General features: G+C 37.6%; 1 protein-coding gene across 1 annotated transcript in view; it reads left to right on the top strand.

The window, feature by feature from the left end:
* ADGRA3 (adhesion G protein-coupled receptor A3) overlaps positions 1-27,159 on the top strand; it is a 143,697-nt gene that overhangs the window by 63,800 nt on the left and 52,738 nt on the right. Inside the window, exons 8-10 of the mRNA XM_036763375.1 lie at positions 4,256-4,420; positions 9,668-9,869; positions 14,174-14,329. Coding sequence (XP_036619270.1) covers positions 4,256-4,420; positions 9,668-9,869; positions 14,174-14,329 — 523 coding nt within the window. The remainder of the gene's footprint in view (positions 1-4,255; positions 4,421-9,667; positions 9,870-14,173; positions 14,330-27,159) is intronic.

A 27,159-nucleotide genomic window follows, 5' to 3' on the forward strand; every position in this document is an offset into this window, starting at 1 on the left:
AAGGGAAACTGGGGACAGCTCAGGAAACTTCATGGCTTTTCTCTGCCATCTTGACTGCCCATTTTTTCCCCTTTGATAGCTTTCTAAGCTCCTGAAATATGGACAGTTATTTCATTGACTTTAGCAATGATCAATAGGCAGCAGTAACAATCATTACTTTATTTCTGGGTACAACATATTTAGGTATCCTTCACTTGAATTTCAGGTCTTTCATCCCCTTATTCTTCAATGTGATGTACATAAGGAATGCTAGGTATCCAAAAAAAGAGTAAGTTTACTTTATATTTTAATGAACTGAAATCTGGAGAAGTGTATTTTTAGGTATAAACATATACTAGGCTTGATGTAGTTAGTTGATTTCAGTTAATAGGATAAAGTTTAAGGCAGGCAGTGATTAATTAGGCTGTCATCCATTTGGTAAATATCTGTAATTCAGGACCTTGGGTTGTTCCACAGGTTCAAAGTTGCTTTGCCAGATCCATTTGATTTTTAGCAATCAGTCAGCAAACATTTATTAAGTGCTAGGTACTGTGCTAAGTCTGACTTTACTATAAGAGGGAGAAGAACCTTCATGCCACAATATGTGAGGTAATGAAGGCCTACACTAGAGTGGTGGCAGTGCCAGAAGAAAGATGTGTATTTGAGAGATATTGCAAAGATGAAGTCTTCAGATGTTGGCAATGACTCGTATGGGGGGGAGGGAGTGTGAGAAATAATGAGGAATTTAAGGTGACTCCTAGGTTGTGAGCCTGAGGAGCTGGCAGGATGATTTTGTACTTTACCATAATAGGGAAGGTAGGAAGTAGGGAGCATTTGGGGGAAAGTTATTATGTTCTGTTTGGGACATAATGAGTTTAGATGTCTATTGGACATCTACTTTAACTTGTCTGAAATTCAGTTGGAGATGTGAATTTGAAGGACAGCAGGTATATTGGGACCAGAAAGGTAGTTTTGAGAATCATTAATGTAGAGATGGTAATTAAGTCCATGGGAACTGATAAGATCACTAAATGAAGAAGTATAGAAGGAGAAGAGAAGAGTACCCAGAACAGAACCTGGAGGGACACCTATTGTTAGAGGACATGATCAAGAGGAGGATCTAGAGAAGGAAGGGTCAGATTGGTAGGAGGAAAATCAGGAGAGAGTGGTGTCCTTAAAACCCAGAGAGAAGAGAGTATCAGGGAGGAGTGAGTGATCAGAAATGTTAAAGGCTGCAGAGAGGTTGAGAATGAGAAAGGATCTGGCAACTAAGAGATCAAGAGAAAGAGAGTAGAGAAAGTGGAGGCATCTATTGTATATGGCTTTTTTTGACGTGATTAGATACAAAGAGCAGAAGAGGTATAGGATGGTAGTGGAATTGGAAGGATTATGTGAGGGTTTTTAAAGATAGAAAAAACAGAAGCATGTTTATAGGCAGTAGGAAATGAGCCAGTAGACGGGGAGAAATTGAAAATAAGTGAAAGAGTGAGGATGGAATGAGGTCATTTGAACAAGTTGAGAGTTTAAGCCTTGATAAAGGAGTAAGTCCACTTCATCATGAGAAATGGATGGAGAAGAACAGATGGAGGAGAAGAGAGTTGCAGAAGTACTTGAGTGATAGGAGATGAGGAAGAGGAGAGAAAAGGGACTTCACAGCAAATGGCTTCAGTTGTTTTCCATAGAATATGAGGCAAGTTTCTCAGATGAGGGAGATGAGGAAGAGCCATAAGAGGTTTCAGGTAGGATGAAAAGACTTGGAAGAGTTGCTGTGGAGAGTGGGATAGTGAGTTGATAAGGGAGATAGTTCTATCTACTAGCACTGGGGGCCCATTTGAGATTGTGTAACATAAATTCGTAGTGGATCTAATCAGAATGGTTGCATGATTTTCTCCACCTTTATTCAGTAGCACCCATGTAGGAATGAAGGCAGCAAATGATGGGAATGATCCAAAGTTGAAGCTTAGCAGCACAATTGGTGAAGTAAGGGGGCTAGGGCTTCAAGAAAGGAAAACAGTGAAGAGTTGAGTTGGTTCACTAGGGGGTCAAAGGTGAGGAGATGGCCTGGGAGAAAATTGAAGAATCAAGGGATTGGAGGTCAACAGTGCAAGTGAAGAATAGGGTAATGTAAGGGAAAGCAGAGGGAAGGGTGAAGAGCCCATAGATTATGGTTAGATAAGGAATTTTTAGATATTTTGAACAGAGGGGTGGGAACATTTGTGGATGATGGCAAGAACAAGGGTATGACCATCTTTGTGTGTGACAAGAGCTTTTTGGTTGATAAGGTTTTTTAACAGGCTAAGAAACTCTTTTGGATTTTGTGGATCATGCTTTATCGCCCCATCATCTTTGATATCTCTGTATGAGTACTTGAGTGTAAGGGTACATGCTCCACAGCAGTGTACGTGTCTTCAGAAGTTCTGGTAGGTTGTCTAGATGGAACCTCATACTTCTTTTTGTTTGGTAGTTTGACCTTTTAGTATTTACTTTCTCCTAATTCAGAGTTCTGCTAATATTGTAGAGGCTATTTCTTCCAGGATACTTTGTCTGCAATTAGGTTAAGCTGCTACCAAATAAATACTGTTTCTTTGCCGAGAACTTCATAGTTGGAACATTTATAGTAGTTGATAGAGGAAGTGGCATAGTATTCCATTTAGTTGTGCTTTTTTCCTTAAAAAAATAGAACTCTGAAGGGATGTGGAAAAATCAGGACACTAATTCACTCTTGGTGAAATTGTGAACTGATCCAGCCATTTTGGAGAGCAATTTGGAATTGTGCCCAAAGAGGTATAAAACCTTTGACCCAGCAATACCACTATTAGATCCGTTTTCCAAGGTGACCAGGGAAGACAGGAAAAGAACCTATATGTTCTAAAATATTTATAGCAGCTCTCTTTGTGGTAGCAAAGAACTGGAAATTGAAGGGATGCCTATCAGTTGGGGAATGGCTGAATAAGTTGTGGTATATGATTGTGATGGACTATTACTGTTCAGTAAGAAATGACAAGCAGGTTGATTTTAGAAAAAAACTGAAAAGACTCGCATGGAATAGTGCAGAGTGAAACAAGCAGAACCAAGAGAATATCGAATGTAGTAACAGCAATATTGTTTGAAGAGTAACTGTGAATGAATAAGCTATTCTGAGTAATATGAATGTTGAAATCAATTATGAAGGACTTATGAAGAAAAATGCTATCCATCTCCAGAGAAAGAACTTATATATATGGAAGTATATATTTTATGATTCCACCCTATATATCTATATCAAATGTTGACTGTCTCTAATGTGGAGTTGGGAGGGGTCAGGGAGACAACTTGAAACTCAAAATGTAACCTATGAAATAAAAAAATAGAACTCTAATAAGTAGGTAAACATAAATCCTACCTTCTGTTAAGGCTGCTACATAAATTAATATGGTAATTTAGAGCAGGATATTAAAAAATACAAGTAGCTAACTGCAGTCTTGTGAAGTACTTTCAGTAGTCACCTTTGGAAATGCTAATTACAGGTATTAGATTTGGAATTAATATCTATTCAGTTCCACATACTATTGATAAAGTCCATTTACAAAAATGTGTCAAAATTATTTTACGTTTGTGTATTGTTTGGATTTCTAATGGTAGCTCTAAATGCTAGCTGCTTAGAAGTCATACATTTATTTTGGCATCCATATATGCCTTGTGACACAATTAAAGGTTAATATACTGGTGGAGACTCGTTGTATATTGTTGAGTAGTGTAGACTCACAGAGTACCTTAAACTTGTGGTAGTCATTCCCTGTGGGATCCCCGCTTCCAAACTTCCTTAGTTGGGATAGCCCAGAGAGGGTACTACAACTATATATACTTTTCATTGTGGTTAATGTGCCAATTTGTTTGGCTCAGTTATTTCCCTTTGTTACTAGGGAAGACTCTTAAGTATTTATGTAGGTTGTTAATTGGAAAGTGACAGTGATGAGCAAAAAAGGGAGACTAGAAAACATTTAATATGTAAAGTATCAAAAGAAGTTGGCATTTAGTTGTTTAAGATTAATTGGTAAGATTTTTAGGAAAACCTGCTTCCTCTGAGTACTTTTCTTCCTTCCCTCCTCCCTTTTCTTGGTGTGTGGGTTATAACTTAAAGCAAAAGTTATTTTTCTGCTTTTCATTTCACAACTGACAGCTTTTCCCCCTTAGCTTTAGTATTTTATAGAATTTACTTTTTCAATAACCTTGTTGACGATAACTAATGATATTGTGTGTGTATGTGTGTGTGTCTGTCCTTAATTTCTCTCTACAGTGCCTTAACTATTTCAAACATTCAGGCAGGATCCACTGGAAACTGGGGCTGTCATGTGCAAACCCGACGTGGGAACAACACCAGAACAGTTGACATTGTGGTATTGGAAAGTTCAGCCCAGTACTGTCCTCCAGAGAGGATAATAAACAATAAAGGTGATTTCAGGTTAGTCATGACAAAGTCATTAAAATATTGTGTTTTGCTCTTAATCTGCTTTGCCTTGGGTATTAAAGTTACTTTCTCTGTTGTTTTCATTATTTTGAGTTGTTAAAGATCAATTATACAGCATTTTAATATTTGAAGTAAATAAAGCTATTTCCTATTAAGGCACTCATTTATTATTGTTGGATTATTGTATTTCGAAACCACAATTTATTGTAGTAACAGGTTGCTTATAAATTGTTTCAGTATAACAAATAAATTTGTTTGGCCAGCGGAAGTTGTGGTATTATGTAAACTTAGAGTCTGTTTTGGGTTGTATTTTAGGACTACTGTACTTAAGCACGTAACATTATTGTACTTTATGACAACTTAGTGACTGTATGTTCCTTGAAATCATAAGAAACCCAAACTCATTATTATATGAATGATAACTCCTATATTCCTTTTATAAAAATATTTTATTTTTCTCCAATTACATGTTTAAACAATTTTTTACATTTTTTTTTTCAGTTTTGAGCTGCAAATTCTGTCCCTCCCTCCATTCTTTCCCCCTTCCTTGAGATGGTGAGCCACCTGATAGAGGTTACACATGTGCAATCATGTAAAAACTTTCCATATTAGTCATTTTGTACAAGAAGACCACAAAAATAATAAAAGGATAAAAATAGTATGCTTCAATCTGTATTCAGACAATATCAGTTCTTTCTCTGAAGACAGATAATATTTTTCATCATAAGTCCTTCAGAATTGTCTTGGATCATTATATTGCTGAGATTACCTAAATTATTCACAGTTCTTCATTGTACAATATTGCTGTTAACTGTGTACGACATTCTCCTGGTTCTGTTTATTTCTTTCACTTTGCATCATTTCAGGTTTTTCTGAAATCATCCTGCTTGTCATTTCTTATTACAATAATAATCCATCACAATTATATATTACAACTTGTTTAGCTATTTCCCAGTTGATGGGCATCCCCTCAATTTCCAATTCTTTGCCACCAGAAAGGAGCTACTATTAATATTTTTGTACATATAGGTCTTCTTCCCTTTTTTTAAATGTCTTTGGGGTACAGACCTAGCAATGGCATTTCTGGATCAAAGAGTATGCACAGTTTTATAGCCCTTCTGGCATAGTTCCAAATTGCTGTCCAGAAGGGTTGGATCTATATTTCTTAATATAATGATAAAACCAGTTTGCTAAATTGTTATTTTAAACCTTGTTTTTCCTCTCGCTTCCTACTGCCTAGAATAAGTCCTGACAACTACCCATCTGGACTATTATAGTAGCTTTCTAACAGGTCTTCCAACCTACATTTATTCCCTCTAGCATCACTCTTAAATCAGTCCTTCACATCAGAGCCTGGTGTTTGTTGTCTTTGAATAAAGTTCATATTTCTTTGCATGGTATTCAAGGCTATCTACAACCTGATTTCTAGCCATATGCCATACTACTTATGTCTCAGGCAAATTAGATTATTTGCTCTCTCCATCTACACTCCACATTTTTCTACTACTCTGGGTTTGTTCACCAGATTCCTTGTGACTGGAAATACTCCATTTCCCTATCACTGCCTCATTTCTGTCCTTTGTACTGTGAGCTAAATAAAAAAAAAAAATACCTTCCTCCCAAACTCACTGTATCTCTCTCTCTCTCTCTCTCTCTCTCTCACACACACACACACACACACACACACACACACGTGTGTATGTGTGTATGTATACATACATGTATGAATATACAGTATCATAAAATTATATATGATATAGTTATAATGTAACGTGTGATATATGATATATAATATCTCATATACTATATATTCTTCCATTTATTTTTAGATTATGGAATAAATCAAGCATTTCTATAACATAGCATAAAAAAGATGATTGTACATGACACTGCAATCCATCACGTACAACTTGCTGTTCCACTTATAATGTGCTATTGTACATAGTGTTAATAATATTTTTTGTATATATCTGATAAGGAAGTAGACTGTTTCCTTGCCAAGGCTAAGCTTTCTGCATGTTCATTTGATCCCATTCCCTTCTGACTTCTTCAGCATATTTCCTTCTCAGTCATTGCTTTTATTTCTTTAATTGTCAGCCTCTCCTTTTCTGATAATTCCTTCTCTTTTGCCTCTACATATGCCCAGGTCTCCATCTCCTATCCTTAAAAAGTCTTTCACTAGACCAAAACATCCCCTCAACTTAGCCTCCTATAGTGCTCTTTCCTTTCTCAGCCAAACTCAGACTTTTGGAAAAAGCCATTTGTACCTGTTCCATCTGTTTCCTTTGTTCCTGTTCCTCAGTCCTTTGTAATGAAGCAAACGATTGCTGATGCACTGTTGAAGCTTTTTTGGTCCATAGCTTTTCCACCTAGCCTCTTGGCTCATTTCGCGCTTTAGTATTCTGACACTAATCTTACAGGAACATGCCTTGCTTTTGTAGTCATCCTCCATTACCTGCCTTTTCTTCTATCTTAAGTCTTTTTTTTTTCATATCTAAGTTGATTAATAAGTTCCCTGTGATTCCAAACCAATCTCTTTAAATAACTTTTTTCATTCTCATTAGAATTGATTGATTTTGGGTTTTCATAATATGATTCATGAGTTTCCCATTTTTTTTTTGTGGGTTTAATTTCCTTATAGGATTTTAGAATATTGTGTCTTACCTATGCTTTCTTTGAATTTCTCAGTCCAAGAATTTAGAACCATGTTAGTCTTACCTTTCTTTTTTCAATTCTATTATGAATTCTCGGATGGAACATAAGCTACCCCTACTCCATGGGTTCCATCTTACTTCAGCAACCAACTTCTCCTTGTTTATCAAAATAAGATCTAGAATAGTAATTTCCTTTCTCATTTGTTCATGCTTTAAAGTATGTAGTTATCAATGTAAACCTGCAGTTTATTAGTTTTTCTGCTTTTGATTCCTCTTAAATGAGGAATAGTCTTGAACAATTTGAATTTGACTTTCCTTTGTAGATGAAAGACTCTTAAACTGTCTACATATTTTTTGTTTGAGGTTGAAGTTCTTAAGTTTGACTTGTTTTTTGATAGATTAAATTTGTTTCTCTCTGATGCCCTTTTATCTTGATCTGCAACTCGCCTTCCATTTCTAAGGATTTTTGGAAGTTTCCTTAGTTATTAGATCATTTAATTTTATCAAGTTCTTTTGGAAGACTTGTAATCCAGTATTATCTCTTCAGATTAACTTACCTTGAATAGGATTCTTCCAGTGTCTTTTGATTCTTTTCTAACAGATATTCTGTCTTTTTTATGTTTGAGTTATAAATCAGCATTTCTCATATCTAGAGTAGCTGTTGTTTTAGAGAGATTTTCTGTCATAAGATCTAAGTTATCTACTTACCTGGCTTAAGCTTAAAAAAATTTCTTCTTTGATTCCTTATTTCCAAATTTGATTCTTTCTTGGGAACCATTCTGGAGTTTCTTTATATTTCTTTCCATTTTTCTTTTCTTTGGTTGGAGTCATGCTGTTGGTATTGCTTTCTTCAGGGATTTGTGAGGCACTGTCCTTCACCATGTAATATTTATTCATTTCATTTTAATCTTTTCTAGATTGTTTGCTCATTTTCCCATCTTTATCAGTTTCACTGCTGACTTATTGAATTGGGGCTGGATTTTTTACCCAGCCTTTCACTTTGTCTTATTGCCAACAACCACTTCTCTTTGGAATATCATTTTAGGCCCATACGGCTGGATTCCCACACCCCAACCACCACTGTTGTATGCTTTCTCCTATCCATGCTGTCAGCATTGAGAAGCTTCACTAAGTTTAATATGTTTGTCTACTTGTTGGTATTGAGTTACATGTTCTAGAAATGGCTACTTTTATTTAATATCTTTTATGTTAATCTTGACTTCTGGACAAGATATTGTCCTCTGGGCCAGACTTGAATCACACCAGTTGGATGGTTCAGGCTCAGACTTTGAACAAAATGTGACATTCATAGACTGTCTTAGCAGTAGCATGGAAAGGATAATAAGTATAGTTCTGGTTCAGGTAGATGCAACATACTTTTATCTGTATGGAAATGTGCCTGGTCGAAAGGGGATATTGACTAGTGTAGCAGTCTCAGGGGTGCCAACTCCTCATGGGCTTGCCCTTTTATGCCTTAAATGACTTGGGAAGCTGTATGAAAGGCTTGAACCCCATTACCCCAGACCAATCAATTTGTAGGGACAGCTTTTAGGGAAAAAACTAATTCGGCTTATGTGGAAGGGACCCTGATTGGTGGTATTCCCATCACACAAAGCAGATTCAAAGTCATTTATAAATTATCTTAGTTAATATTTTGTTATTTGTCAAGCATTTTTCCCTTTTCTAGCAATGAACAGACTCTATGGATTTGCCATCTTTTTCCTCTCACTCAATAGAACATTAGCTTTTTGTCTTCCCAGAATAATAAGTTATGTTATCTAATTTAATTCATGCACTGAGGACACCGATAGGTATGACACAGGCCTTGTTGTCAAAGCAGTTCGTGACTTGCCCACAGTTACGTAGCTCCACACAGACCACAGTTTTGAATCCAGGTCTTTCTCTATCCAACTTAGTATGTTGCCTGTCATGATAATTATATATTCTACTTAATTCCATTTATTTCATTGCTTTCTGACCAAAATAAAATTTTTTTTTTCTGGATGATCATCTTAAGTTTTCCTTTTTGTCAGCAGATACTTTAGAAATTCTGTTGTAGCTGTTGATGGTGGTATTTACCTCTAGTGCCTGTTACTTGGGAAGCTCAGACTCATGGATTGCTTGAGCTTAGGAGTTCTGAGTTCCAGTTGGCTCAGGCTATTGGGTATCTGCCCTAAGTCCAGCACCATTTTGGTGAATCTCTGGATGGGGGTTGGAGGTACCAGGCTGCCAAAGGGGAAAGGCAAAGTGTCTCAGGCCGGAAATAGAAGGTTGAAGTTCCTATGCCAGTCAGAGCCATTGAACTTGTGAGTGCCAGTGCACCTCCAGCCTGGGGGAGAGAGGCTTTACTTCTTCCTCCACCACTGACCCACCATCTACTCTTTTGAGCACAGATTAGAATTCATTCTGAAATATTAAAATAAGTATAACATATAGCTTGAGAAGAAGTGTAGCTAAAGTGACTTTTTTTCATTGTTCTTATATTTAGTTCTAAAATGGCTTTTATTCATTGTCATAGTGCTTGATTTTCTTCATCTCTACCCTTGTTATGTAAATTTCTTCTAATCTTTTGCCCTCAAATCTCCAGGTGGCCTAGAACATTGGCAGGCATTACTGCCTACCTACTGTGTACTCGTAACACTCCCGGCAGTGGTATTTATCCTGGAAACCCACAGGATGAGAGAAAAGCTTGGCGCAGATGTGACAGAGGGGGCTTTTGGGCAGAAGATGACTATTCCCGATGCCAGTATGCAAATGATGTCACCCGAGTTCTGTATATGTTTAATCAGGTAACTGATGTATTTTTCATTTAAGTTTATGGAACATTTTCATCTGATCCAGATAAATAAGAATTTCTTCCTCAAATGAGTATGTGGTACTTAGAATCTAGCTTTATAAAAATCATTTCAGTCAGACTTTTATTCTCACTGATCTTCATATATAATATGCAGTAAACTTTAGCATCCTTCCTGAAGTGTTTACCCTTCTCGTCTCTGCTCCTAGAATTCTTAGGTTCCTTTAAAGCTCAGCCCAAATGGCACCTTGTGCCTGACTCTCCATGCCAGCTACCAGTGCCTTCTGTCCAAAATTACTTCGTGCTAATTTTGTTTGTGTGTGAATTACAGAGGGACACATGTCATCTGTGGTGCTGGGTGAGTTGCAGAGACTGTTTCCTCTAATTTTGTTTGTTTCCACATCTCCTAAAACAAGGCTTGGCCTGTGTCAGGTACTCAGTAAAATTTCATTGACAGGTGAAACTAATAATAATGAAACTTTGATGGAAAAAAGTTTGTTTTCCTTATGCCTGGGCCTCAATTATATTTCTGAATCAGATTCCATCAATTTAGCTTAGTTTAGCACTGCTATTCATATACCTGTTTACATACAAGTTGATCTCTCCACTGAGTGAAATCTCAAGACGTTAGTGCATCCAGCTCCTTATAGTGGATGATAAATTTTCTGCATAAAGGAACACAATTTTTTTTCATTTTGTGTTAAAATTTTCAATCACTACCTAGAATATTTTTCTCTCTCTGAAGTTAAATGCTTTCTAACCATAAAATTCAGAAATGTTCAAATGCAGTTATAACTCAGTAGGTTAAAAACTTTTAAGATAAGTATAATTTGAGTAGTGCATGGGTCTCTTTGCCGTGGACCTATTTTGAAAATATTTCAGGCTGCCATGATACCTGTGAAACCCTATCACATATAAATACAACATAGTGTGCAACATTTTATTCAGAATAGTAAGGAAAAGATGATCTCTTTTGCCCTTCAACAAATTATTCAATGGATTTGGACTATTTTTGCTCTATGACCTTGGGTGTTAACTTTTTGCAAGACATTTTTAGTGTAGCAAAGTTCATTGCAGCAATTTTTGAAACAGAATGTCTTCATGAGCTGCAGTATTAATATACTCATCCCTTCCAGTACATTGTCAATTTGTTGTTAAGAGTTCTTTTTTTGTTTAGGAAGAATTCTTCTTCTCAAACCAGCTTCTAATATAAACTTCCTAACTTCCTTTTTTCCCTCCCCTCCCCTCCCTCTGCTCCTCCCTCTCCCTCTCCCTGTCCTCGTCCCCATCCCCTCATACCTCTCCCCTTCCCCTATCCTTTTCCCTTCTCCCTTTTCCCTTTCCTTTCTTTTTTTAGAATTATCATTCTCCCATTTACTCAGCCAGGGAATCTTGGAGTCATCTTTGACTCCCCTTTCCCCCATATTCAGTCATTTGATAAGTCTTGTTCTATTTTTTTTAAACTTTTCTCAAATTTATCTTTTCTGTTCCCACTGCTTCAGTCCTTTTTCAGACCCTTATTATCTTTCTTTTGGATTTTTGCAGTACTCTGGTAATTGATTTTTTTTGTTCCTACCAAGCACAAACCATTCTTCACAGCACCTCCAGATTAATATTCCTAACGTACCTCTTCCATTTTGTGTCTCCATACCTCAAAAACAGTCAGTGGGTCCCCATTACTTACAAGATAAAGTTAAAATTCCTTAGTCTGACATTCAGGTCTTTATCTTTCTAGCCTCTTCTTTCTTTCTTTCTTTTTCCTTCTCTCTCTCTCTCTCTCTCTCTCTGTCTCTGTCTCTCTTGTTTTTAGTTTACAACATTCAGTTCCACAAGCTTTTGAGTTCCAGATTTTCCCCCTTCCCTCCTCCCTTTCCAAGACTAGCCTTTTATTTCTTAAAAGATCTTTATACCCTAATAAAATTATTTATGATTCCATCCTCTCTCACTTATCTTCTAGCTTCTGATTTCTGTGTCATTGCTCATATTATCTCTATTTTTAAAGCTATCTTTCCCATCTCTGACAACAAAACATCCTATCCATCTTCAGGGCCCAGCTCAAATGTCATACCCTCTATGAAAACTTGCCATAGGGCCCCAAGAAAACATTCCTTTGGAGAGACTTTGTTTCTAGATTACAAATCATTAGGTTATGATGTCTGGAGTTTGGATGATTCTCATCCCATTCAGGCTTTGATAAGAGCTCATATCTAAGACAGACTTGGAGGATTCCTTTTCTAAATGAAATGAAGCTCCTGCGTCAGTAAATACAGATCCCTTTACAACTCAGATGGCATGTTCAGGAAGTCCTAAAGAGAAAGCTTCTCTGGCCAACAAGTCTTCATCTACCCAGCATATTCTCGGAAAAGAAAGAAAAATTCTACCTTTTATTCCTGACTTCTGCACAATCTTTATCTTTCCACTCTTTATTACCTTCTCTAGTCTCAACTATAGGTTGTTTACCACACATATGTACAGGAGTTTGCTGAAGCTAGCTGGAAGATCCACTTGTTAAATTTCATTGTGAGCATTTACACTTTAGAAATCTGCAAGCTACTAATCAGTGCTTGATGTATTGTTTTGTTGCTTGTCTAGGCTTAAGAAAATGATGGAGAAAATGTTAATATTGTAGATTAAAATTAGAAGTGTGTTGTGTTTGTTGTTAAACACTTACCAGCATACCTCTGCTTATCTGTCAGTTCACTCATCTGCCATGGATTGGTTTCCACCTACAGTTTTCCTTATGCAGTCTTTCTGTTCTGGTAAGAAGTCCCTGACTTCATTCCTGACAACTATGCCCCACTAGAATTGCCCATTTTTGGCTGATGTTTCTTCTTCACTGAGAAGTATCCTTCTTGTCTCTAACTTGCCCAGCCAATGACTAGTAAAGCAGTCTCAGTATTTATTCTCCATTCATTAATGACACCTTTTGTGTCTCACCTAGTCTTTACTTTGCTAGAGGAAGAATCCTTACTTCCACTCAAGGACATGCTCTTGGTTAACCCTGCCATGAAACTCATATTCCCTCATTGTTAAAAGGGATTTCTTCTTTTCTGAAATCCTGTACATTTGGTTTGCATTGCTCATTAGGTACTTATACTGCCTTGCTTCATAGTTCTCAGATGCTTGTAAGTGCCTTGGTATCAAGGACTATTTATATTTTATGTATTTCCCATTTATATAACACTAAGAACAATTCCCAATCTAGAGACAGGCTGAAGAATGTTCAAAAGAAAAATTCCAGTCAGTAAATGGCTACATGAAAATATGTTCCAAATCACTAATTGTATGTAATATACAAATTAACTCTGAGTTTTCTTTTTGTACAGTGTAGCTAGCAAAGATAACAAAAAATGGAAACAGTTGATATTGGATAGATTGTTGGAAAACAGATATGCTGATGATATACTATTGATTGGGTTGTGAAGTGTCTACCTTTTCTATATTTCAGTTTCAACATGCTCATGAAAAGTAAATAAGTTATCTATACCCTTTGACCCAATGATCCCACTGTGGGTAATATGCCCTAAGCAAGTCAAAGACAGAAAATAATTGTCCAGTACCTATTAAGATACTGATAACAGTGTTCTTTGTGGTTGTAAAAAATTTGAAAACAAAGTTGAGTCACCATCAATTGGGAAATGTCTGAAACAAAATTTACACTAAATTATATTAATAATAGAATATTATTATGAAATAAAAATGATAGATATGAGGAATTCAGAGAAACTGCAAGGATTTATGTGAGCTGATGTTGAAAAAAAATAAGTAGAACTAATAGAGCAGTGTGCCAGTGACTATAAGGACATAAATGAAAAGATCACTAAGAGGAAGTTAAATCCTGAATAATTGAAAAAAACCAATGAAAGTTTCCAGAGAGCATATAATGAAGTGTACCTCCTTTCATAGGTACTTAAGTAGGTGGGACTGCTGCGACAAAGTATTGTATACATCAGATTGGTTTGCCCTATAGGACATTTTTACTTAGTTCTTTTTCTTTGTCCCAGTGGAGGGTTCATTTTAGAGGAAGTTGAGAAATGACTGTGATGTAAAGGCAAAAGACATCAACAAAACAGATTTTAAAAACAAAGAGCTACTTCTTATTTTCCAGAGATTCAGGATACTAACTTTATTTATTCTACAAGTATGAAGTTATTGATTATGGTGAGTAAATTATAAAGTGTTTTCTTGTAATGTCATTTTTGGAGCTGAAAGGTAAGAACTGAAATTTGTTGTAATGCTACCGTAGTGTTTTTCTTGTCATTGTTGAGTATCTAAATATATTATTTGCTTCTTATTTAGATGCCTCTCAATCTTACCAATGCTGTGGCTACAGCTAGGCAGCTTTTGGCTTACACTGTGGAGGCTGCAAATTTCTCTGACAAAATGGATGTTTTATTTGTGGCTGAAATGATAGAAAAATTTGGAAGATTCACCAAAGAGGAAAAATCAAAAGAGGTATTTTCCTAGTTCAACTATATAAAAATAGAAATTAGAAATGTAGCACTTACAATTTGAAACTTCCTTTTCACATAGCTATTAATTTTGATATTGTTTTTTAAATTAATGTTATATTAATTTTCAATTTGAACAAGTAGTAGACTTTTTTAATTCCAAGGTCTTACTTTTGAGGAAATGTCAAACCTATCATAGTGAACTGATTTTGAAAGCTGTTTGACTCCCCAGCCAACAAGGCACTCCTGCATTGTCATGGAAGCAGCCAAGAAGCCAACATTAGTGCAACCACACCACAGACACAGAAACACTGGAGAACCAAGACTTCTCATTTGTTCTCATGAGATTTCTATCTCTAGTCTATTGTTGTCTTATTTGCCTGCCCTACTATAGATTTTGAAAGTATATGGTACATTGTATAACTTTGTAAAATCCTCAAGAAAAGGAATCCTATCTAAGGAGGTTTTTGAAATTCCAAGTTACATTCCCATAAAAACATATTTTAAGAAGCTTAGGTGTAGTTTTCTGAATTTTGAAAGTATGTGATTTTAATGGGGTCATTTTAATGCTATTATGTACTCACCAAAATAATATTTTTTGTTAAAAAATGAGCTCCAGGTACAGAGACAGAGTTTAGAAGTTACTTAGCAGTAACTGGAGAATGTTTGTTTTCAGTAAATTCAAGAAACTGATTTTGCTGTATTCCCTAAAGATGGTAGTTAGACTATATCCTAGAAATTTGAAATCCATTTATGCCATTTGCTTCTGTTATCCAGGGCACCCAAAGTATCAAAATGTTTAGATATTGGAAGACTTCATACAGATAGTTTGCAAATATACAAATGGTCCTAGAGCTTTAGAATTTTACAGCTAGAAAGAACTTAAAGGAACACCTAGAAGGTTTCAGATTTTATCGTTATAGAAGACTTCTAGAACATAGACTTCTTTCACCAAGGCAAATAGACAACCGACCTAAGCCCTAAGAAATTGACCAAGGAACATAGAGATGACATTCTTTTTCAGGGATTCTGAGCTAGTAAATGACAGACATATGGGGAGTTGAACCCCAGTTTTTCTAATTTCAAGACTAGAACTCTATTCATGAAGCCACTTTTCCTCTTGAAGGAAACTGCGTGTCTTGGTAAGCAAAATGGTCTCCTAGCACTCAGTTCAACCAAGTGCCCTTGAAGAGTTTGGCCTATGTTTCCTTGATTAGATTTGGGAATCCTTGGTGACCTCCTTGCCTCAGGGGAGGGCCTAGTTTACACATGAGTTTGAGTGACATGTTTGGGACATCAGAGGCTTTTAGACCACATGGGTCCAAGTCGCCTCTTTGTGATGATTCTAGGTCACATGGGTGAGTCACACCCTTGACCCTGAAAAAGATATAAAACCAGGGGTTGGCTTTCTCTTTTTTGGAGGTCTTACCCACAGCTGTGGTGGCGTGTGTGACTGGGCCAGCCCTTGTTATGAGCTCCCAGGCTGAACCTAGATATTGGTAACTATGAATCTGTATTTGGTCTGTCTGTCGATGTTTGTAATTTGTTTGTATTTGCTCCGAAGTTCAGGGTACTGGCTTTTTCCTCTGAACTAAGTGAATGGTATTTGTATGCTGAATTAAAGTAAACTTGTCAACCCTTTAACGTTGCTTTCCTTAGTAAAGCAGATCAAAAGAACCTGGGCTTTTGCAGTGTACTGGCAGCATTCTTGTTGTTGGGCTTGTATTCGTCTTTCACCCCCACAACAGCTGCTAGCCGGACTATTGAAACAGTGCGTGATAATTTATTTCAGTCCTCTCATTTTACAGGTGTGGACATTAAGGATGGGCCAGAAAAAGTTAAGTGATTTGATCTAGGTTACAAAGATAATTAATTAATTAATGGCAGAACTTGTCCTATGTCAAAATTTCCCAACTATTGTTGTCTAGCCCATGTTTCTCCATTGTGGCTACAAGGATTTCATGAGAGATTTTATCAAATGCTTTGCTAAAATATAGGCAAATTATATTTTTAGCATTTTTCTGGTATGTAACAGTCTAGTAACCTAATCTAAAAAAGGAAATGAGATTAGTCTGGTATGACATATTCTTAATGATGTCATGCTGGTTCTTTGTGATCATCATTTCCTTTTCTCATTATTCAGTCACCTTAAAAAGTTGTGGAATTTTTCCAGCATCAAATTCAGCATCCTATAGTTAGCAAACTCCATTCTTTTCTCCCTGTCCACCTCACACTTTAAAAAAAAAACAACTGGACACGATTTTGCCTTCCTCCAGTTTTGTGGTACTTCTCACATTCTCTACCATCTTTCAACGATCACTACTTTACAGTCACATCTGTCAGTTTCTTCAATCTCCTAAAATGTGGTTTGTATGGGATGTTGACTTAGGTGCTTTGTTATTTTTTCTTTCCTTTAAAGCTTTTTATTTATATCTTTTTTGTTTTTATGTCACCTAGATTTTCTCACATCCTTATGAGCACCGGAGCCATCCCTTATAGCAAAGAACTTTGATAAAAAGTGAAAGAGAAAAAAAAAATCAAGAAAGAGATTCACATAAAAAAAATGACACTATATGTAGTGTTCCACACTCATAAACCAGCTGTGTAATGGTATGGAAAGTTGTGGCTTCTCATATCATTTCTTGGAGTCTAGTTTGTTCAGTTTCTCCTCAAGGCTGGGTTTCCCATCTTGCCCAGGTTGGCAGTGAAGGGCCTATTTCCAAGCTCACTGTATCGGCACAGATCTTTGTGGAGACACCTGATTGGCATAGCTCATTGTAGCTCAGAACGTCCTTGCTTAAGTGACCTCTCTGTAGTTGAGGCAATGGGTGGGCGCCACCACACAAGGTCAAGCTTGTTCTATGTAGTTTTGCATCTTTCATTTTTGTGGAATTTGTGGTTATTTCAGCTATTTGACATAGTGGATGAAGTGTTGGACTCAAAATCAGGAATACCAGAGTTCAAATCCTTCCTCATATGCTTACTAGCTATATAGCATATTTCCGCATGTATAAGATGCACCTTAATTTTGGGGTCCAAAATTTGAAAAAAAAATTATTACATAAAGTTATTGAACTCAAGTTTTATTCATCTGCTCATAGCTTTCAGGCATCTTTCGGGCAGGTCTGGTGCGTGTATGCATGCTTAGTCTATTCCGTTTCATGAAGCTGAAGCACCAATTGTGTCCTTTGAAGTCAGTAACTTCTTTTTCATCAGCAGTTCTTCTTGCCTCATGGTGAAACATCTTTGTGGACACAGGAATTCCAATTGCCCTTTGCTCTTCAATTCAGGCCATTTTGCTGACTTGCTTCTCATGGCCTCCTTCTGCCTTGGCATTTTCAGTAGGGTTTCTTCTTCCCATAGCCAGTCTCGGATTGTTTTCTCAGTTGGAGCAGGACCAAACTTTCAGCAGCACGATTTCCATTCAGTTTTGCAAACTGAATCACAATTAACTTGGATTCAGCCCTGTGTGAGAATGTTTTCTGAGCTGTTTCTGGGCAGAACATGGCAAAATGTAACCTAATATACCAGTAACAAATGTGTAACAATGAGCACAAAGACAACAAGCACAAAAAAGCAGGAAATGCAAGTAAAAAAATATACAACAATAAGTGCAAAAACAAGCACGAAAAAGCGGGAAATGCAAGTAAAAAAAAATGTACAACCACTGTATAAGACACACCCAGTTTTTAAACCCCAAATTTTCCTATAAAGGGTGAGTCTTATGCATGGGGAAATACGGTAACACTAGTTAAGTCACTTAATCACTGTCAGCCTCAATCTCTTCATCTTTAAAATGGGCATGTTAATAGCATCTCTCAGGATTGTTGTAATGTTCAAAGTGAAAACCTTAAAATGCTATATAAAAGCTAACCATTATTCTTAACATTCACATTATTATGGTCCTTGTTCTTATACATATATATTCATTTTGCATCTGTTCATATAAGTCTTTCCATGCATCTTTGTGTGCATTGTTTTCATTGTTTCTTATAGTGTGGTAGCATTCCATTGTATTCATGTGCCCCAACAAATTTGGCCATTTCCTAGTCTTCTTACCTGACAAATTACGTTTTTTCATTCCGTCTGAATGGACTTTATTTTTAGTCCCAAAACAATGTCACTTCTCTTTTTCCTATTCCTGAGTTTCCCACAAATGATGTATATCCCACTCCCTCAGCCCTCACTCCCTGGACTTCCTCACATCAATATTTAATGTGCAGTGCTGCTTGTCCTTCTTTCCTTATCATTTATCTATATGTTTCTTTTGGCCCTTTCAGAGCCACAGTCAAGGGATCTGGTTGCTTTAAGGTCATAATTATGAGGTTGTTATGATGTCATATATCCTTACTTGCATTAAGATCTCTAGTTTACCTTGCCTGTTCTCTGTACTTTATGTATTTGTAGGTAGACATATGAAAATATAGTTGCTGATTCATTTTTAATATTTTTTTCTATTGTTAATTACTAGCTTATATGTTGGCACTTATCTCTCTCTCTTTTTTTTGTTTGAAGTCTTCTTGATTAGAATTCTTTAGATGCCTGAAAAACATTTTTTGGATGACTTATTTATTTATTTAATGTTTTTATTTTTCATCATTGATTTTCACAAGAGTTTGAATTACAGATTTTCTCCCTATTTCTACCCTTCCCCCCACTCCAAGATGGCATATATTCTGTTTGCCCCATTCCCCAGTCAGCCCTCCCTTCTGTCACCCCACTCCCCCTCATCCCCTTTTCCTTTACTTTCTTGTAGGGCAAAATAGATTTCTATGCCCCATTGCCTGTATATCTTATTTCCTAGTTGCATGAAAAAACTTTAACATCTGTTTTTAAAACTTTGAGTTCCAAATTCTCTCCCTTGTTCCCTCCCAACCCACCCTACCTAAGAAGGCAAGCAATTCAACATAGGCCACATGTGTATCATTATGTAAAACCCTTCCCCAATACTCATGTTGTGAAAGACTAACTATATTTTGCTCCTTCCTATCTTGTCCCCATTTATTCAATTTTCTCCTTTGACCCTGTCCCTTTTTGAAAGCATTTGCTTTTGGTTACCTCCTCCCCCTATCTGCTCTCCCTTCTGTTATCCCCCCTTTTTTATCTCCTTCCTCCTTCTTTCCTGGGGGGGTAAGATACCCAATTGAATGTGTATGTTATTCCCTCCTCAGGTCAATTCCAATGACATAAAGATTCATTTATTCCCCCTCACCTGCCCCCTCTTCCCTTCCTACAGAACTGCTTTTTCTTGCCACTTTTATGTGAGATAATTTACCCTATTCTATCTCTCCCTTTCTCCCTCTCTCAGTATATTTCCTCTCTCATCCCTTAATTTGATTTTATATTTTTAGGTATCATACCTTCATATTCAACTCACCCTGTGCCCTCTGTTTCTCTATATGTGTATATTCCCTTCAGCTACCCTAATACTGAGGTCTCCTGTATTATACACATCATCTTTCCATGTAGGAATGTAAACAAAATAGTTCAACTTTAGTAAGTCCCTTATGATTTCTCTTTCTTGTTTACCTTTTCTTGCTTCTCTTGATTCTTGTGTTTGAAAGTCAAATTTTCTATTCAGCTCTAGTCTTTTCACTGAGAAACCTTGAAAGTCCTCTATTTTATTGAAAGTCCATATTTTGCCTTGGAGCATGATACTCAGTTTTGCTGGGTAGGTGATTCTTCATTTTAATCCTAGCTCCGTTGACCTCTGGAATATCATATTCCAAGCCCTTCGATCCCTTAATGTAGAAGCTGCTAGATCTTGTGTTATTCTCATTGTGCTTTCACAATAGTCAAATTGTTTCTTTCTGGCCGCTTGCAGTATTTTCTCCTTGATCTGGGAGCTCTGGAATTTGGCAACAATATTCCTAGGAGTTTTCTTTTTGAGATCTTTTTCAGGAGGCGATCGGTGGATTCTTTCAATTTCTATTTTGCCCTGTGGCTCTAGAATATCAGGGCAGTTCTCCTTGATAATTTTTTGAAAGATGATGTCTAGGCTCTTTTTTTGATCATGGCATTCAGGTAGTCCAGTGATTTTTAAATTATCTCTCCTGGATGTATTTTCCAGGTCAGTGGTTTTTCCAATGAGATATTTGACATTGTCTTCCATTTTTTCTTTCCTTTGGTTCTGTTTTAAAATGTCTTGATTTCTCATCAAGTCACTCGCTTCCACTTGCTCCAATTTCATTTTTAAGGTAGTATTTTCTTCAGCAGTCTTTTGGACCTCCTTTTCTATTTGGGTAATTCTGCCTTTCAAGGTATTCTTCTCCTCATTGACTTTTTGGAGCTCTTTTGCCATTTGAGTTAGTCTATTTTTTAAGGTGTTATTTTCTTCAGTATGTTTTTGGATCTCCGTTAGCCAGTCATTGACTTGTTTTTCATGGTTTTCTCTCATCACTCTCATTTCTCTTCCCATTTTTTCCTCTACTACTCTAACTTGCTTTTCCAAATCCTTTTTGAGGTCTTCCATGGCCTGAGAGCAGTTCATGTTTTTCTTGGAGGCTTTTGATGTAGGCTCTTTGACTTTGTTGACTTCTTCAGGCTGTATGTTTTGCTCTTCTTTGTCACCAAAGAAAGATTCCAAAGTCTGAGACTGCATCTGAGTCTGTTTTTGCTGCCTGGCCATGTTCCCAGCCAACTTACTTGACCCTTGAGTTTTTTGTCAGGGTATGATTGCTTGTAGAGTAGAGAGTACTTTGTCCCAAGCTTGAGGGGCTGCGCTGTTGTTTTCAGAGCTACACAGCAAACTCTGCCACACCAGCACTACTCCTCCCCCAAGATCTGCCAACCTGGACCAGACTCAGATCTGAGCAGGCTTTGCACTCCCTCTCTGATCAGCCACTTAATTCCTCCCACCAGGTGGGCCTGGGGCCAGACAGAGCTGCACCGTCTCTGCTGCCCCTGGGGTGAAGTGGTGCCCCCGGGGCGGGGCAGTGGCGGAACAGAGAACTCCTTTCACTCTGTCCCAGCAGCTTTTCCCACTAACCTTCTCTGTTGTCTTTGGTGTTTGTGGTTTGAGAAGTCTGGTACGTGCCACAGCTCAGTGATCTAGAGCGCTAGGGCCTGTTCCACCCAACTCCTGTTCTGGTTGGTCTGCATGGCCCACTCTGGGCTCTGCTCCACTCCACTCCCAGTTCCGTAGGATAGACATTAACCTGTGACCATCCAGGCTGTCCTGGGCTGGAACCCTGCTTCCCTCTGCTATTTTGTGGGTTCTGCAGTTCTAGAATTTGTTCAGAGCCATTTTTAAAGGTGTTTACAGGGACCTGGGGTGGGAGCTCAGGCAGGTCCCTGCTTTCTAGCCACCATCTTGGCTCCGCCCCCGAAAAACATATTTTCAATAATCTTCTTAAGTTGCATGATATCTCTTTATATTGTATAGTGGTCCTAAAATCCATATTGTGTTTCAAATACCATCTTCTTAAGCAGCTGTTCACTTCCCAACTCTCCTTTTGTTTTCATAACCTGCTGTTTTCAACAGAGAGCTATGAAAATGCTTTAGTTTCTCACTTAGGCCTTCATATTCCTTTCTACATTCAGTTTGTTGCTGGATCCTGTGCTAGTCAATAGGAATACAAAGACAATAACTGACAAAGTCTTTACCTGAAAAGAGCTGCCATTCTAATAAGGAAGAAAGCAGATCTTTCTTTTTGTCCGTTATAAGTGTTGAATTGACATAGAGTTGATTGGTGGTTCTGTCTCAGTCAACGGAAGTATACCAATTGCAGCATCTGAGCCAGCATGGAATAGTAAAGTGAGCACTGGATTAAAAATCACATGACTATATTTAAGACCCATCTCTGTTATTTATAAGCGACTAAGTCACTGAGCCTCTTTTACTAAAGAGAGGTGATAATATCTGCCCTGCATACTTCACATGGTTGTTGTGAGCATCAGATGTGATAATATATATTAATTAAAGTACTTTTTATATGTATATATATGAATATTCCCTTCAGCTACCCTAATACTGAGGTCTCATGAATCATACACATGTTTCCATGTAGGAATGTAAACAAAACAGTTCAAATTTAGTAAGTCCCTTGCAATTTCTTTTGCTTGATTACCTTTTCATGCTTCTCGTGTTTGCAAGTCAAATTTTCTATTCAGCTCTGGTCTTTTCACTGAGAAAGCTTGAAAGTCCTCTATTTTATTGAAAGTCCATATTTTGCCTTGGAGCATGATACTCAGTTTTGCTGGGTAGTTGATTCTTGGTTTTAATCCTAGCTCCGTTGACCTCTAGAATATTGTATTCCAAGCCCTTCGATCTCTTAATGTAGAAGCTGCTAGATCTTGGGTTATTCTCGTTGTGCTTCCACAATACTCAAATTGTTTCTTTCTGGCTGCTTGCAGTATTTTCTCCTTGATCTGGGAGCTCTGGAATTTGGCAACAATATTCCTAGGAGATTTCTTTTTGGGATCTATTTGAGGAGGTGATCGATGGATTCTTTCAATTTCTATTTTTCCCTGTGGCTCTAGAGTATCCGGGCAGTTCTCCTTGATGATATCTGGGCTCTTTTTTTGATCATGGCTTAGGTAATTGGTGTAGAAAGGATTGCAGGTTATGCTTTGATTATTTTAATAGCATATATGAGCATATATGTATATATGTATTTATGTTTGTATTAGTGGAAAAAATACTAGAGTCAGAGTTTCTAGCTTTGAATATCACTTTGGCTTATTTTTGCTATAGGATGGATTGGAGTTTGGAAGAGACTGAAGGCAGGGAGACCAGTTAGGAATCGATAATCTAGGCAAAAGGTGACGAGGGGCCTGAACTGGTATCTGTGTAAGAGAGAAAGGGCAAATTGTGAGAGATATTATGGAGGTGGAATCAGCAAAATTTGCCAATGTAATATTAGTACTCTCCTGTACACTGCATTGGTTTGTGAGCAAGCACTCTTTTTAACCCTGAAACTGTGACCACATTCCATGCTCCCCTGCAGCCACAAGCTCTACTCTGCTAGTGTTCCTTCTCACACTGGAACTAGGACCCAGGACTGCAACCCAGATCCAAGTGTAGTCAGTACAACAGAGTCCTACCCCTGGTGCTATCAAAGGGACCCCTGTAAGTATCTTTCTGGCTCATTGTCTCATCCCCTTACCATTGGTGGGCTGAGACATCTGGAAAGCACCACTGCTGCCAGAGTAGTAAACATACCTCTCTGTAGATCATACCACCTTGGAAGAACCAAAAACTTATGGGTTACTAGAATTACCTCTGAAAAATAGCTACACAAAAAACCTGAAGCTTGGGACACCAATCATCTCCTGAAAGATATTGGAAAGTAAAAATATCCAAGAATATTATAGCCAAATTCCAGATCTCCCAGATCAAGGAGAAAATACTGTAAGCTGCCAAAAAGAATTGTGGAAGCACAGGATAACACAAGATTTAGCGGCTTCTACATTAAAGGATCAGAGGGCTTGGAATATGATATTCCAGGGGCCAAAAGAGCTAGGATTACAACCAAGAATTACCTACCAGCAAAACTGAGTATAATCCTTCAGGGGAGAAAAATGGATATTTAATGAAATAGAGGACTTTAAAGCATTCTTGATGAAAAGATCAGAGCTGAATAGAGAATTTGACTTTCAAATACAAGACTCAAGAGAAGCATAAAATGGTACTCTCATCTGAACTGGCTCAAAGAGGGAGTAACATACACACTCACTTGGGTATAGAAATCTATCTCACCTTGCAGAAAAATAGAAGAGGAAGGAGATTAGAGAAGGTGGGGGTGGGGCTGATAGAAGGGAAGGTAGATGAGAGGAAGCAGTAGTCAGAAGCAAAAGGAGAGAGAGTAGGATAAAGAGAGGGAGATAGTGTAGAGGGAGGTATATTAGCCCTGCTCTAAATCACTATTGGTTAGAAAAATGCTAATCAAAACAATTCTGAGGTACTATTCCACACTTATCAAATTGACTAATATGACAGAAAAAGAAAATGACAAATGTTGGAAGGGATGTGGAAAAATTAAGACAGTAATGTACTGTTGGTGGAGTTGTGAACTGATACAACCATTCTGGAGAACAATTTGGAATTATGCTCAGAGAATTGTAAAAACATCCATGCCCTTTGACCCAGCAATACTGCTAATGGTTGTGTATCCCAAAGAGATAAAAAACAAAAAGGAAAAGGATCTCTATGATGAAAACAGGGACTCATTTGAGCTCTCCCACAAATCCCTCCAAACACCTGTAAAAAATAACTCTAAACAAATTCTAGAACTACAGAACCCATGAAATGACAGAGCGAAACAAGTCTCCATCCCAAGATGGCCTGGATGGTTGCTGGGAAGGGTCTATCACACCGTGCTGGGAAAAGAGCGCTGGGCTGCACTCCGCTCCCAGGGTGGGCCATGCCAGGGCAGACCAAGCCAGAGTAGACTGGGTGGAGCAGGCCTCAGGGCACCGAATCACTGGCAGCTGTGGCAGTTTCCAGACTTCTCAACCCACAAATGCCAAAGACAGCTTAGCAGGTCAGTGGGAAAACTTGAACCTGGGTGAGAGAAGTGCGCAGTCTGGACCCAGTCCTGGGGCAATGGAGGTGGTTGCAGCTGCAGTGGCTGCCTCTGGAGTTCGATGCCCACAGACGGTGGGGGGAATCAAGCAGCTGATAAAAGGGGGAGTGTGGGGCTCTCTTTGCTGGCACTGAGGCAGGGTTCTGCTGCTTTGCCCTGCTTAAATCTGGGTCGCAGTCCTGGTTGGCGGTCCTTGGGGTGAGCGCTGGGGTGGCAGAGCTTGTGATGGCTGTGGAGAAGGAGTCATCCTAGTAGTTACATGGCAGAAAGGAGTGCTTGCACTCACAGACTAGAGCACAGGCCAGGAAAGGAGTATCATACCACCTCAGAATAGAAGTAGCTCAGAAAACAATAGTGAAAAACCCCTAAAGCTTAGGACAGAGCACTCTCTACTCTGGAAGCAGTCATATGCTGACAGAGCTCAAAAGTCAAGTAATTGGCTGGGAAAATGAGCTGAAAGTGTAAAAGGATCAAAACATACAGCCAGAAGTAGTGAACAAAGTCAAAGAGCCTACATCAAAAGCCTCCAAGAAAAATATGAATTGATCTCAGCCATGGAAGAGCTCAAAAAGGGTTTGAAAAAGCAAGTAAGAGAAGTAGAGGAAAAATTTGGAAGAGAAATGAGAGTGATGCATGAAAATCATGAAAAACAAGTCAACAGATTAGTAAAGGAGACCCAAAAAAAAAATACTGAAGAAATTAACACCTTAAAAAAATAGACAAACCCAAATGGCAAAAGAGCTCCAAAAAGCCAATGAGGAGAAGAATGCCTTAAAAGTCAGAATTAGCCAAATGGAAAAGGAGGTCCAAAAGACCACTGAAGAAAATACTACCTTAAAAATCAGAATGGAGCAAGTGGAAGCCTGTGACTTTATGAGCAATAAAGGAAAAGGATCTATATGTACAAAAATATTTATGGCGACTCTTTTAGTGGTGGCAAAGAAATAGAAATTTAGGGGATACCCATTAATTGAGGGATGGCTGAACAACCTGTGGTATGTGATTGTGGTGAAATACTATAGTACTGTAAGAAAAGACAAGAAGGATGCTCTGAGAAAAACCTGGAAAGATTTACATGAACTGATACAAAGTGAAATAAGTAGAACCAGGAGAACATTGTATATAGTCACAGCAATAACGTATGATCAACTGTGAATGTCTTGTCTGTTCTTAACAATACAATGATCCAACACAGTCTTGAAGGACTTAATGATGAAAACTTCTATCCATCTCCAGAGAAGGTATTGATGGAGTCTGAATGCAGATTGAACCATATTTTTCTTTATTGTCTTCATTTTAGTTTTTTTTCTGTTCTCTTTCACAACATGGCTAACATGGAAATATGTTTTGCATGACTGCACATGTATAACCTATATCCAATTACTTGCCTTTTCAATTATGGGTCTAGGGAGGGAGGGAATTTGGAACTCAAAAAATTTTTCAAAAAGTAAGTATTTGGTAGTTGTATATACAGACAAATATAAAGAGTTGTAGGGTAGAATTGAGGCATAGTCTTAGGTCTAATCAAGAAAGAGGGTATGTTATTAGAGTAGTGTGGCCTGATTTGACTAAAAGTAACAAAAATGGCTGTAGTGAACATTTCCAGAATTTTAATCTTGACCTTGTTTCTTGTCTCTCTTCACTTCTTGCTGGCAACAAGAGTATTCTCCTCCTGACACTGTTCAACCTAACTCTTTTTCCACTCTGGTGACCCAGGATTGAGACAGGTCCTTGGCTGGGTTTTGATACTGTGCTGGGACAGATCTCTACTGTTTGGCTCAATAGTAGAAATACTGCTCTGGCCTTGTTAATTGTCCTGGATCTTCCTCTGATCTTATTTTGAGCCAAGAGTCCTGTCTCCCTGTTGCCCTTTTGCTATTTCTTTCTCCCTCTAGGCCCACACAGGTTTCAGTTACAATTCATTGCAATCCTCTTTATAGGAATAATTGTGTGCCTTTTATTTTCAAAATTATTAAGTATTATCTTGTCTTTAAAGAAGTCATTTTTGATCACTGTGTCTATTATTGAATAAATAGATTAACCTAATTTAATTGTCTCCTAATATTTAGTATTCTCAGTTATAAAGGAATTTTTTTTATCTGTGTATATTATTGCATAAGTAGGTTAACCTAATACTTGATTTGTATATTAGTTAATTAGTTATTATTTCTCTTATAGTCTGTGCTAATCATTCCAACTAAATATTTTTTAAGCACAAATGAGTAATTATTTTTCAGGCTTTTTCTGACCGTGGCCTAAAGTTTGTAAGAGTGCTCATATAGCATGTGCAATAGCTAATGGAAGTTGA

Source organism: Trichosurus vulpecula, chromosome 6 (genome assembly GCF_011100635.1).
Source record: "Trichosurus vulpecula isolate mTriVul1 chromosome 6, mTriVul1.pri, whole genome shotgun sequence".
NCBI lineage: Eukaryota > Metazoa > Chordata > Mammalia > Diprotodontia > Phalangeridae > Trichosurus > Trichosurus vulpecula.